Below are 13,479 nucleotides of genomic sequence, written 5' to 3'. Positions count from 1 at the left end.
AAATATTCATTCAGTGAGAGCAGAGTGATAGAAAAAGGAAGGTACCAAGACTTATGGAACAGAATCCCCTGTGATGTAGGGATTATCTTTTTCTACAGAAAATCTACAGAAGATAACAAATACCAAATCCAAGACTTTCTTCAAATGGTGAGCTTTGGAAAAATTTTAAGTCTAATATTCTCATATATTTAAAATTGGGGGGAAAATCTTATCAATGTACTCTAAATGATCTGGACTAAAAGGATATTAAAAAGCCACAAACTAGTCCCAAATAACCATTAGAGACAAAAACAAATAGAAAGGAACACCATATAAATAGCTTATCATTTGATGCTTTCTCTGATCCCCCACTGACTCTCTGATACCATCTCCCTTAAGCTGCTTCTTTTTTTCCTTTGTGGCACTTAACACACATCTGACATACCATATACTTCTACTGGTGAACTGTTTATTTGCAAGTACAATGTGAGTTCTAGAGCATAAGCGCAATGAGGAGAAGGCTTTTATTTTGTTCACTCTCTACTCCGGGGTCTTGAAAAAGGCCTAGCTCTTGGTAGACAACTGTTTAATAACTGAATGAATAAATATTTAATCAAGTTGTTGTCAATTAGCTCAACTCAGTGATGAGCTTAAGTAATGACTACACCTTCTGGAAGGTATTTTGGAGTACCAGAAGTATAAAGGTGAGAACTAAAACATAATATGGCTGGGTATTCAGTAGCCTTGTCGGAGTTTGTAGAAAAATCTTATTTGTTCATTGGTTCAATAAGAACAGAAAAGCATGTTGCAAAATCTACTTTTTGTCACACTCAACTTTTTAACATGGGAAAGCTCAACTACTGTAAAAAACTAAGATGGATCCATTTTGGTATAATCTGCAAAAGCCCCCCTGATAATTTTAGAGGAGCTGCATGTCCTGTATGAACAATGAATGGAAGTGAAAGTATTTCAGAGAGGAACTTCATCTGCAGATGATAGAGCCTAAAATTTCACCCAACACAGAAGGAAAAAAAAAAAAAACAAAACATGGCCTATTTTTCACAGGAAATGCGTGATCTTAGCAATGCAAAAACGAAAACTAGTGCTTGGAATAAGTGGCTAAATGTGTGACTTTGTTTGACTTCCACAGTGAACTAATATTTCTGCTTATGATTCTATTAATCTGTTGACAAACGGAAGTTACTTTTAACAGAGGTGGTGTGTTTCTGTCACTAATCTGGAGCAAAGTGGCTGTGCTTAGACTGGTTGCATACATATACGTATGATAACTCATTTAGTATTATTGCCCAGGCTAGATAAATCCATTTAAACAGCAATCATTTGCCTGTTTGGTCATATTTTATGAGTAAGTTTGTGAAACAAGGCTGTGTTTATACCACTATAACAGATTTTAGTTATTTAAGGTAAAACTCAGACTCTACTCTTGGATTATAATATGCATCAGTATGTAAAAATGAGAACAAGAATGGAATCTTGATAGGCAACCGCAAAATGTATGCCAAACAGGAAAATTAAAACCAAATGTATGTTCTGACCAGCGCTGATCACATAAACTAATGCATATCAAATAAGTAATTGATAAACAAAAATCTTCTCTTCTCCCAAAGATCAATATCTCACAATTCCAGTGGCAGACATGCATGGAGATGGGCATGAGGTCCAGGGCAGAGGTCCACCTGTACCATGTACAGAACCGAGCATATGCAACCTGGTGTTGAGTCCAAAGCTTTGAAATTGGTACTGTTTCTGCCAAGCCTACTTATCTCACCTGCTCTGCAACACCTAAACATCTTTCCCAGAGATGTAGGAGTGAAGGTGAATGTTTTAAACAGAACTGAGAGGGTCTAGCACCATCTGCCCCCTCATCCTGCAGCAAATCTCTTGTTCTCTGTCCTTTGGCTACACTTGCCTTTCAGCTTCTAGAACATAACTGCTTCCGCCTTCCCAAGCCTCCTGCATACACTGTTTCCTCTGCCCAAAACTGTCTCCCTCCCCACCCTTTCCCCAATTAAAACCTCAGGTAAACTTCAATCAAGAATTTCCCTGGAGGCAATTCGTTCTATCACACACTCTCACAGCATCATAGGACCCTCCTTCCCAGCACTGTCTCATTTGGGTTTTTCCATTTATTTATGAGATGCCTGGGTATCAGTTTCCCTCACCAGACAGTTCCATGAGGAAGGCCCTTTCTCTTCCCTCAACGTATCTCAGCAGTCAGCACAACTCTGGTATATGACAGTAAGTTCTTCAGCGTTTATGGATGAAAAGAAAGAATGTATGAATAAATGAGAAGTTTAACTCATGTCGTCAGAGTCTGGCGTTGAGTGTAAAAGATCTCAGCTACTAATGAAAAGATCACACAGAGACAGAAACACTGAAGAAAATCATTAAGGGGGAAAGCTAATTAGTGCACAGCTAATTGGAACTAAAGCAAATTTGTCATGTACTTTCCTCAGAGTCTAATGTCGGTATGCAGTTTCTTAAACACTTAAATGAATAAAATAAGAGGCTCGGCAGTCCATCAAGACTTCTCTTTCTACTTCTGCTGCATATTTGTGTTTGTATGTTCCTAATTCTACTAGTCTACGGTAGCTTCTTCTTAAGCTTTTTCTCTCTTTTTTAGCCTTTTGCTCTCCACCACTCTCCCCACTGTGGTGATTAGGATTTTACTCAGTCGTGGTTATTCATCACCTCAAGGAAAATTTGCTTTGATCAGAATTATTTCCCCTAGGTATAAATCTCACATTCTTCATGCCAATTTGCTTTCTTATTTTCTCCCTGGTTAAAAGTAACTTACAGCTTTTCTTAGAAACTTTCTCAGGAGGACACAAGTTTGCTATATTCCATTTTTTTTTCTTTTTCTTTTTTTAATTTTGAAAGAGGGCTCACTTGGCATTACACCACTCTGACAGAAAATGGATAAAACAGAAGAAACAAAACTATGATGAAGACACTTGAGCACCTACCAAGACATTGCCCATTCCAACCTCGGAACCCTTCTGTGCAGGGAACACACTGATAAGATCCAGGAGAATTCACACACTGCTCATCTGGACAAGTGCTTGGAGTCAAGCATTCATCAATATCTGAAAAATCAAAAAACTAGGTCACAAACATGTTATCACAATACTAAAGGAAAAAACTTACTTTCCTGATGAAGTTGGTGGGTGGGGAAGGTGTGTTACATCTACATTTTGGTGGAGAAAACTTTAAGTCAAACAGTAGGCCCACACTTACACACCACAGTGATAAAGCATGGCCAGGTATACCTGGATTAAAATAGTTACACACATTCAAAAGAACTTGGCCCCAAACAGTCCAACTGCCAGGATCAGACCTTTCCACCCCGGGAGCTGGCAGGTCCTTGGGGGCCACTTCCTGGACATCAAACCTTTGAAGTAATAGTGCAGCTTGCCAGAAGGAAATATAACGAAGAGGCATGAGAGTGACGAAGCCACATAGCCACCTGGCCAGACATGGATGGCCAGAGAGCTGCAGACAATGGATGCTCTAGGGAAATCCTTGCTTTGACTTCGTGGGCCCAAAAATATCCTAGGTTTGGATAATTTAGAACCTTTCATAGGATAGGAATTCCTTGGAGGTGGAAAAAAACATTAGGAGAGAATGAACTCATCAAATACTTCCAAGAGTTTCCAGAAAACATGGTGATATGATCATATGGTAATATTTTCTAATAAAAATATACCTTATTGTTCACATTCACAGTTAACTGAAGTTCTTCATTATTATTCTTTTCCATGTGAATTGAAAAAAAAAAACACCTTCAGTACAGTTGGGGCTATGACACAGGTTAGTACTACAACAGCTTTAGGCACTTTTAAGAATGGTAGAACAACAGAATGGGGGAGAAGCAGGGTACAGGAAATGGTTCAAGAATTTATCATGGGTGATAATACCATGGGTATCAGCCCCATTCAAAATGATCATTTTTCTGGAGTTGGATTCTGAATTCAAGTGAGTGGATTTAATGTCTACGTTCTCATTTAAACTGTATATAGGTCTTCTCATGCTTAAAATATAAACAGAATTTTCAGGACATAAGCTAAAAAGTGAAAGAAATATATAATGGGTACAGTCATTCATTCTGGTAAATTCTAAACAATTATCTCCGCTTATCACTAGACAAGTGTGAAAAGATGCTTAAAGCAAAAAAAAAAAAAAAAAAAAGATGCTCAAAGTAAAAAAGTTGAAGATGATATTAATAGAATAAGCACCAGGTCAGTGTGGTAATTTTTTTTCCTATCAGTGAAAAATCCTTGCCAATAGACAATGACACACAGTGTTGTTTTTTTTGTTTTTTTTTTTTAAGGTCAGATGTTCTGGGACTTCTTGTTCTACAAAAAGATGAGGCTTGCCAGTTTCATTTTCCAAACAGCATTACATTCTTCTTTGGAAGGAATTTTTTTTTTTTTTAATAGAACTACAACTGCTAAGTCAGAGAAGGTCATTGAGAAAGGCTGGTCCAATAGATAAGGTGCAATGCTGAGTAATATAAGACCACATCCCTGAATTCCCCACTGGTCTCACCTCTGCTTGCTTGTCCCCTCATTTAAAGACTAGGGACTACCTGCCTAGGAATACCTTAAGCGAACAAAGTAAGGATGCATGAGATAATGTCTGTGAACTACAAGAGACTCCTTGGAGACTGGCGCTGTTTGAAAGCAACTTTGTTAGTGGCAGCTGAGAAAATCTTCGGTGAGCCAGAAGCCTGGGGACCTTTGGTTCTGGTCCATGACGAAATTAGGAAACAGCCATGTTATTTAGCTCCTTTTTCTTTTCAAGCCATTTCATGGGGGTAGAATTATAGATCATCTACTCAGGGAACCCTGGTAGTATTTCTGTTAATTTCCATACACTGAATATTCCTGAACAGTCTCCTAACTGCTTCCCACTCGCTTACAGAACTTTCACATTTCTTTTCTATTCCTTCCTACTTTCTATACTTATGCTACTGTTCCTACTTAAGCATTTTTATTTTCCCATCCTGAAACTATATGCAGAACCTAACAATCAGCATTTGACGTTTTTGGGGGAGTGTTGCTGTGCACATAAATGCTTGTCAGGTAGACAAACCCATGCAATTTTTTTTAAAGAACACTTCCACAAATACAGATGGGTCTATGCAAAAACAAAGTCATCGGGGAAAATGGGGAGGTTCTTGAGAACTAGCAAGGTGATAGGCACCACACAAGATATCGCAACAGGCATTTATTCCTATGACAACCCAGAAAGTTAACTTTGCAGCTCCTGTTTCACAGCTTTCAGAAGGGCTCAGTCATTGGCTCCAAGCCAGAGAGTTACTAAACGTGGGAGTCAGGAGCCAATGCCATGGTCCTGCCCTCTCCCAGGGCCATGCTGCCTCTCAAGGGTGGAAGGAGGGTCCCCTGTAAGAGGAGAGGGGGATGCTTCACCCCTTGCTGACCCACGGCCCTCAGCTGCCAGGAGAGCCCCCTTAGAGCTCTGTTCTGATCTGAGTTGGTTAAAGATTCAGTCATGTAAAATGCTCCCACTTCTCTCCAGATCAGAATGCAAGGGGCTAAACAAGGGGCAAGGGGGAGCGGCAGGTGCAGGCTGCCAAAAAATATCTAATTAGCTTTCCCTTCAGGCCTGGGTCATTAGATCCATGAAGAAAACCAACACGGAGGAGCCAGGGACAGCTGAGAGCAGCCTGCACCAACTTGTCCATTCCTCCCTCAGCCTGGAAGCCCAGCCGTATTAGAAAACAGGCTGATCTCCAGGCAGCCAGGCAAAGAGCCCCATGGAACTGGCACCATCCACACAGCCTGGCTCCTCAGAAACGTGCTCAGAGACCCCTGCTCCTCTGCCGGCACACATCCATGGCAGCATCTAAGCAATGTATTTCTTCGTGAAAAGAATTGTTTAAAAAGTATCATGGGTGGTTTCAGATAGAACCATAACTGGGACACAAACATGAGCAGAAAAATTAAGTGGTTAATCATTCTGACCATGCTCCAAAAGCTTTTCAGAACTTTTTTTTTTTTTTTTTTAAATAACACTAGCAAACTCATTGCTGTGGTCACTAATAAAGAAATTTTATCTAGCATGGTTGGAATTTGACCTGGAGTTAGTCAAGCAGTGCTTCTGTGGAGGGTTTGTAAGCAAATCCCAGAATACAGATAAAAGAAAGAAGCTGATAGAGAAAGGAATGTAATAAGGCCAAAAGGTGGGAAACTAAAAATCAACAGTGGGTGAACCTGCACCATGTTCCCAGATGAATGATCCAGATGCTGTAATTAAGTCGGGTTTATGCTAAAATAATTTGCAACTAACTGTTCTATAGTAATTCACTACAAATTCCAGGGAAGGGCAGGTGTTGAAGTGGACAAGGAGAACATGAAGACGAAAAATAATCCAGACAAAGCCACTGAAACGAGGCAAAGAGGCTGTGACTCCAGAAGGCAGGAAGAGCTTGGATGAGCTGGTGTCAGTATACACATCGGCAGAGGAGAGAAAGTACCGGGCCAGGAGCTGAGTGGCCCCGGCTGTGGACTCAGCCCTGCATTTCAGGATCATGTGTATTCCACACTTGGAGGTGGTACAGACTCACCCTCGCAACGGCCTCCCCGGGTCATGCGGTACCCGCTGTCACAGTATTCGCACCGGAAGGCGCCCACGGTATTGATACAGTGCCCTTCCCCACACACATCTGGCCTCAGGCACTCGTCAACATCTACACGAAGCAGAAAGCAGAATTGTTGAGTTTTATTTCCCACAATATCATTTCAAACCTGTTCCATCTCCCAGGTCAGTTTGAAGTCAAGAATAAAATAACCGATTCCTGCCACCATCTCTTCGATTCATGTGACGTGTTTCAAAATTGAGTGGTTTTGATTTATGTGAGACCCAAAACATTTAACACCTCGGGCTCTGCACACATCTGACACTCTTCATCTTTTGGAGAAAAGATTCCATTTTGATATCCTCCAGTATCAAGCAGATGACTATGTCATAAAAGGTTCTCAATAATAAATTCTGGGTTGCCTGAATAAGCAGTAAGATTGATGGGATCTTAGGGAGCTAATAACCCAGATGGGGAAATTTATGCATCGGGAAGAACCCGGACATTACCTATGCAGTTAGTACCCTCCTCGCTGGCCATAAATCCTGCTGGGCAAATACACAAGAAACTTCCCTCAGTGTTTTCACAGCGTCCCTGGGAGCAGAGTTGTTGGACCTGAGTGCATTCATCAATATCTGTTAACAAAAATACAGATAAAAGGATTAGTGCAGTGTAGCATGAAATTCTGTCTCCTTGTTCATTAAATACTAGCATACTATTCCCTGTGCACCAAACCTTTATAACCGAGGAAAACAATAAAAGGAGACATGATCATACTTCCCAGATACCTGAAGGATGGTTATTGCAAACAGGAAATATGCTTAGGGTGTATTGTTTGAAAAGCTGAAACTACAACTATGATGTTGGTGTTTCTGAGAGACAGATTTGGGTCAACGCAGAAGGACCCACCAGATACATGGAGTCCTTAAAGCAATGAAATTCGCTGTGTGACTCCCAGGCCAGCTCAGCAGAGATGGCCAGAAATATTGTGAAAGGGACTCTTTCACTTACTGCACACATGGTTGAAGCTGGACCAGATAATCAACTGCCCCTTTCACCTTTTATATTCTAGGGTTCCAAATAGAATACATTACAGTGTACACGAATTCAAGACAAATAGCTATGGGATAGAGAGGTGGATACTCCTCTTGACCAACCCCACATATATGTACAAAACCAGAAAGCACAATTCACACATCTTGCATAATGGTTAAGGCATATTAAAGTTGTATTAATTGGAATATGCCTTTGTTGCTTTACATTTGCCTTATAACTCTTAGTGCTGAATCTCCTTTTTCTAAAAAAAAGAGAAGTTAAATATAATGTTAATGTAATTGCACTGAAATGATTTCCATAATGCTATCCATCACTGAGATACATTCTTTCCAAAGAACCATGTATGAGATTCTGTGTTTGTAAATTCATTAATAGCTTTGTGCCAGCTTATTTTCAGTTTAGAAGTTGCTTTTAGAAATCAAATTTTATGCACTTACATGAATATAAGCCTTTATTGCTACATATAAATATTATTTTGCTAAATATATGTTAGTAGGTAGCTATTTCTATTATTCTATTATTTTATTCTATGTTTTATTATAATATTTTATTATACATAGAAATCTTTGAAAATTGTTTCATCCTTTTTTTTTTTCACCTTTATCTAACTGTATTACATTTGGCCAGGTAGGTAGCATTGGACCAGGAGATAAGAGCATCTCAGGAGATTAGCTAACCTCTTTTTGGGCTCCCTTAGTTCAGGGACACAAATTTTTAAAAATTAAGCACAATAACAATTCCCATGATAATTACATAAAACATGTTCTTAATGTGTAAACAGTTGATATTTAATAATTTCACCTATCACAAGTATCTCTTACCAACACATTTCCTCTGTTGCTCACTGAACTTGTAGCCCTCGTAGCATATACAGGTATACCTCACAGGCAGGTTAATGCAGTGTCCGGCTCCACAGATATCAGGGTTCACAGTACATTCATTGATTTCTTAAAAATAAACAACAGAGGAAAAAACAGACGTCAACAAAGATTTCATCGCTTTCAAACCATTCCTGTGGATTTCCTGACTAGTGCATTGTCAGGTATGCAATCAGAAGACAAAAGTCATCTCTAATTTATCCAAAGAAAATAAAAACATTAATTCAAAAAGATACACATGGACAGCCTGGGTGGCTCAGCAGTTTGGCGCTGCCTTTGGCCCAGGGCATGATCCTGGAGACCTGGGATCGAGTCCACGTCGGGCTCCCTGCATGGAGCCTGCTTCTCCCTCTGCCTGTGTCTCTGCCTCTCTCTCTGTGTCTCTCATGAATAAATAAATAAAATCTTAAAAAAAAAAAAAGATACACGTACCCTTTTGTTTAGTGCAGCATCACTTACAAAAGCCAATTTCCAACAATTATGTCCAACCTCTTCCAAAATTTCTCATTAATTTTCAAGAAAGATTCACTTATAATCAAAGCCAAACTTCTCAGTGTAACTAACTCACTCTTAATCAGCCAATTTCAACATCACCATATTTATACTGATAGAGTAGAATCTTCTTCCCAATCTTCTCTGCTAAATTCCTCCCTTGTGCTCCTATTGATTCCTGCTTGAGACTTGCTTCTTCTATAAGGCCTGAGCAGATTGGCCCTGAGTCCTCACTTCATTCAGGTACACACCATGGTAGAGGCAGGGTCATAGGAGTCCATGATGGGTGAAGGACCTCAAAATGAGCTTAATTATCAAAAAGATGTAAGATGGCCTTAATTTCCTGAGGATTCAAAAATGGCCTTCTAAGAGGACTTACTCTACTTAGTCTGTTTTCTTTTTTTTTAAAGATTTATTTATTTATTTACCATAGACAGAGAGAGAGAGAGAGAGAGAGAGAGAGAGAGGCAGAGACACAGGCGGAGGGAGAAGCAGGCTTCATGCAGGGAGCCCGACATGGGACTCGATCCCGGGACTCCAGGATCGAGCCCGACATGGGACTCGATCCCGGGACTCCAGGATCGAGCCCTGGGCCAAAGGCAGGCACTAAACCACTGAGCCACCCAGGGATCCCCTACTTAGTCTGTTTTCAATGACTTTTGTAAGGAGTTATAAAGGCATCATGGTGGTAGGGCAGTCCTGCTGGTAGAAGCCCAGGTTTGCAGACAGTGCAAACACAAATCTTGCTGCCTTTTCTTAGCTCAAATATTCAATGTCTCATTTTTTCTGCATGTGAGATAAATGGGAATAATCAGAGCACCAACTTGAGTGTCAGGTTCAAAAAAGATAAACAACGTACACAGCTCAATGTCTAGCACACTATACACGCTCAATAAAAGTTAGCCATTAAAAACTTAAATGTGAGAGCTGAAATCCTGAAAACCCTAAAGGAGAGCACAAGCAATAATTACTCGGACATTAGGCATAGTAACATTTTTCTAGATATGTCCCATGAGGTAAGGAAAATAAAAGCACAAATAAACTATTGGGACTTTATCAAAATAAAAAGCTCCTGCACAGCAAAGGAAACAATCAACAAAACTAAAATACAACCTACTGAATAGTAGAAAATATTTGCAAATAATATACCTCAATAAGGGTTTAGTTTCCAAAATATATAAAGTGCTTATGTACCTCAACACCAAAAAAACAAATAATCTGCTTAAAAATGGGCAGAAGACACGAAAAGACATTGCTCCAAAGACCTACAGATGCCAACAGACACATGAAAAGATGTTTAACATCACTCCTTATTAGGGAAAATGCAAACCAAAACCACAATTAGATGTCACCTCATACCTACCAGAATGGATAAAATCAACAACACAAGAAACAAGTAGTTGGTGACGATATGGAGAAAAAGGAACCCTTGTGCACTAATGGTGGGAATGCAAACTGGTGCAGCCACTGGTAGAAAATAGTAAGGAGGTTCCTCAAAAAACTAAAAACAGAACTACCATATGATCTACTTATTCCACTACTTGTTATTCACCCAAAGAATCTAAAAACACAAATTCAAAGGGATATATGCACCCCTGTGTTTACTGCAGCATTATTTAAAACAGCCAAACTATGGAAGCAGCCCAAGTGTCGACCTACAGATGAATGGACAAAGAATACACACACACACACACACACACAGAAGAATATTATTCAGCTATAAAAAGAACAAAATCTTGCACCTAAAACAACATGGATGGATTCTAGAGAGTATAACACTAAGCAAAATAAGTCTATCAGAGAAAGACAAATATCATTTGATTTCACTTATGTGCAGAATTAAGGGAACAAATGAACAAAGGAAAAAAGGGACCAAGAAAGAGACTTAACTATAGAAAACTGATGGTTACCAAAGGGAAGTTGGATCAGGGGATGAGTAAAATAGGTCGAAAAGGATTGAACGTACACTTGTGATGAGCACTGAGTAATATACAGAATTGTTGAATCACTATAGTGTACACGTGAAACTAATATAATATGGTACAGGTTAATTATACTGGAATTTAAAAATTAAAGAAATTTTAAAAAGGAACTAATTCATCCATATGTTTTAATTTTTTTAATTTACTGATTTAACGGTGAATTATAAATAAATACAATGCCTTTCTGTGTGTACAAAACACCAGCTAGCCATTAACATCATGATTGTAAATGCTGTTCCTTTTGAAGTCATTTATTGCACATTTGTAACAGTGTTACCTTGGACTATTATCCCATGGCCATCACAAAATAAAGAATGTTTAAAAGGCGTGCTGCCATGGGTGAGCCCAAATGCCCAAAGACTGGAGCCTCAAGTACAACCAGTTACAGCAACAGCTTTGTTGGAGGGGTCTGTGGTTTGAGTGAGAAGAAAAACAGGTGTGCTACCATCACCAATAACCTACTATGCATTCTGCAGAAGGATGTGAAAAACAGTGCTTTATTAACAAAGACTCACTATGGAAATGACCTAAATTCGGGCTGAGGTTGTTTTCCAAAACCCAAACCACATTCTTCATCAAGTGTTATTCACTGTGCTGTGACTTTAAGACAACTGGTTCAAGTGATTTGCAAAGTCACTAGACTTTAAAAGCAAGCATAGGAATACAGAGCTGCAGTATCTACTTGAATTCACACATTTACAAACTGCTTATACCGTTAGGGAACCTACTTATGCAAATTTATTATCAGAAAAAGAAATTGGTTTAGTCTGTATAACGTAAAATCCTGGAAAAAATAAAATAACTCAAAAGAGTAAAAACATGGGTAATTAACATAACCGCTTAAACTTAAGTGACTGGCAGTAATGCAAAAAAATGAATTATGAAGCATATACAGCATAATTATATAATCATTGACAGGATAGGAAAATGCTTATTTGTTAAAAAATATAGCTGGTTACAAATACAGAATATAACCTAAATTACAATATACACAGAAAAAAAGACAAGAAAGAAAGCTCAATGTTATGATTATGGGAATTGGTATTTTCTGCTCTATATTTTTCTGCACTCTTTAGTGGAATAGTGTGAAAATCGTATCTCTAACCCTCTATTCCATATTGTAGGTAGATGCCTTCTCTGCAAATTATTGGTATTTACTTTTCTCAATTTTCTTTGTAATTACTGATCTTACTTTAAGAGTTTTCTCTGCCATTTTCTTACAACACAAGAGACATAATGATCAGATTTGCAAAAAGGGAAATTAGAAGATGAATTAATATAGTAGGGACAAGGATTCAAAACAACTTCAAAGGCTATAAGTCTGGAGTTTTCATGCAATGCTTGAGCAGGACTCACTGCCCCAATGCCAGTACATACCAATTTGTTGATTACCAAATATCTGTAACTTCTCAGGCATAGCTTTAGAATGGAAATTTTACATGTGTGAATAAAAACCTTCAAAAATATGTGATGTTTAATTCAAATATAATACATTCTGAGACCACAGTCTGCCAATATATTTAAATAGTTTCTTCTTACATCAGCTCTAAGACAGGAAAAATACTTAAGAATTGTACTCCTTTGTCTTGGGAAATGAAAAGAATATAATGCCCTTTCCTTCCATCCTAGAATCTTAAATAGAAGCTATGAGGGAATAAATATTTATGAGGTAAGTTTGAGGATCTTTAGCTGATTACCTCACAGATAAAGTACATGGAGATACAGCTTAAAAAATGTTGATCACAGTTGGCAGAACATTAACATATGTAAGAAAATGTTACTCTGACACCACTAGAGGGTACTAAGAGATACATCTGAGGAGTGGATTTTGCTAAAATATACTTGATTCCTACCTTGTTTGTCCCATTTTTTATACAAGTAATTAATTAAACTCATCAGTTTAGCCTCAGAGCTCCCACCCATCCCTGAGGTAGGACTCCACCCTTCTAAGTGGAAAGAAGAGTTGTAACACCTTCAAAACCCCCTTAGAATTTTTAAAACCAGTCTCCTAACCACCTCTTCCTGTGCTTTCCCCTCCTCTTCTATTAGATTTTCATTCGCTAGGAGGGTTTATTACACAGAAAGGTGAGTCCTGAGGGTATTGTCTTGAAGAAGAATTCAAAAAATTCTCTCATTTTTCCCTTTTTTTTAGGGAAAAAATATTGTATTTTTTATTTTTCTAAGAGGTCACTCATACATAGGGATGTTAACCTGCTCCCACATAATGGATCAATTTATGTTGAAACATTCATTTCCTTGAGCACTGTGTGGATATAAGCACAAAAATTATGGCAAAGCCTCACACAGGAAGCCTTAATTACTGGTCTCCAGGGGACTCTAGTTAATGAAAATGTCTTGTCTTCTTTAGCATGTTTGGTTTCCCAAAGAGATCATGAAGAGACTCTTCCCACCAGACTCACCCCTAATACCCATTACATGTCTCCCGGTCCTCAGGACCACCTGATCTTCT

The 13,479-nt window shown here is 38.7% G+C and overlaps 1 protein-coding gene across 15 annotated transcripts in view; it reads right to left on the bottom strand.

Annotated features, from left to right (window-relative positions):
- The window catches only part of LTBP1 (latent transforming growth factor beta binding protein 1), a 391,779-nt gene that overhangs the window by 104,595 nt on the left and 273,705 nt on the right, over window positions 1-13,479 (bottom strand). For all 15 annotated transcript variants that reach the window (XM_025454210.3, XM_025454208.3, XM_049095987.1 and 12 more), the window contains 4 exons: window positions 8,479-8,604; window positions 7,111-7,236; window positions 6,590-6,712; window positions 2,967-3,086 (listed from right to left, as the gene is read on the bottom strand). In XM_025454210.3, coding sequence (XP_025309995.1) covers window positions 2,967-3,086; window positions 6,590-6,712; window positions 7,111-7,236; window positions 8,479-8,604 — 495 coding nt within the window. The remainder of the gene's footprint in view (window positions 1-2,966; window positions 3,087-6,589; window positions 6,713-7,110; window positions 7,237-8,478; window positions 8,605-13,479) is intronic.

Source organism: Canis lupus, chromosome 17, assembly GCF_003254725.2.
Source record: "Canis lupus dingo isolate Sandy chromosome 17, ASM325472v2, whole genome shotgun sequence".
In the NCBI taxonomy this organism is placed as follows: domain Eukaryota; kingdom Metazoa; phylum Chordata; class Mammalia; order Carnivora; family Canidae; genus Canis; species Canis lupus.
The sequence above is the reverse complement of the archived record's forward strand: the minus strand, read 5'-3'. Positions and strand labels throughout refer to the sequence as shown.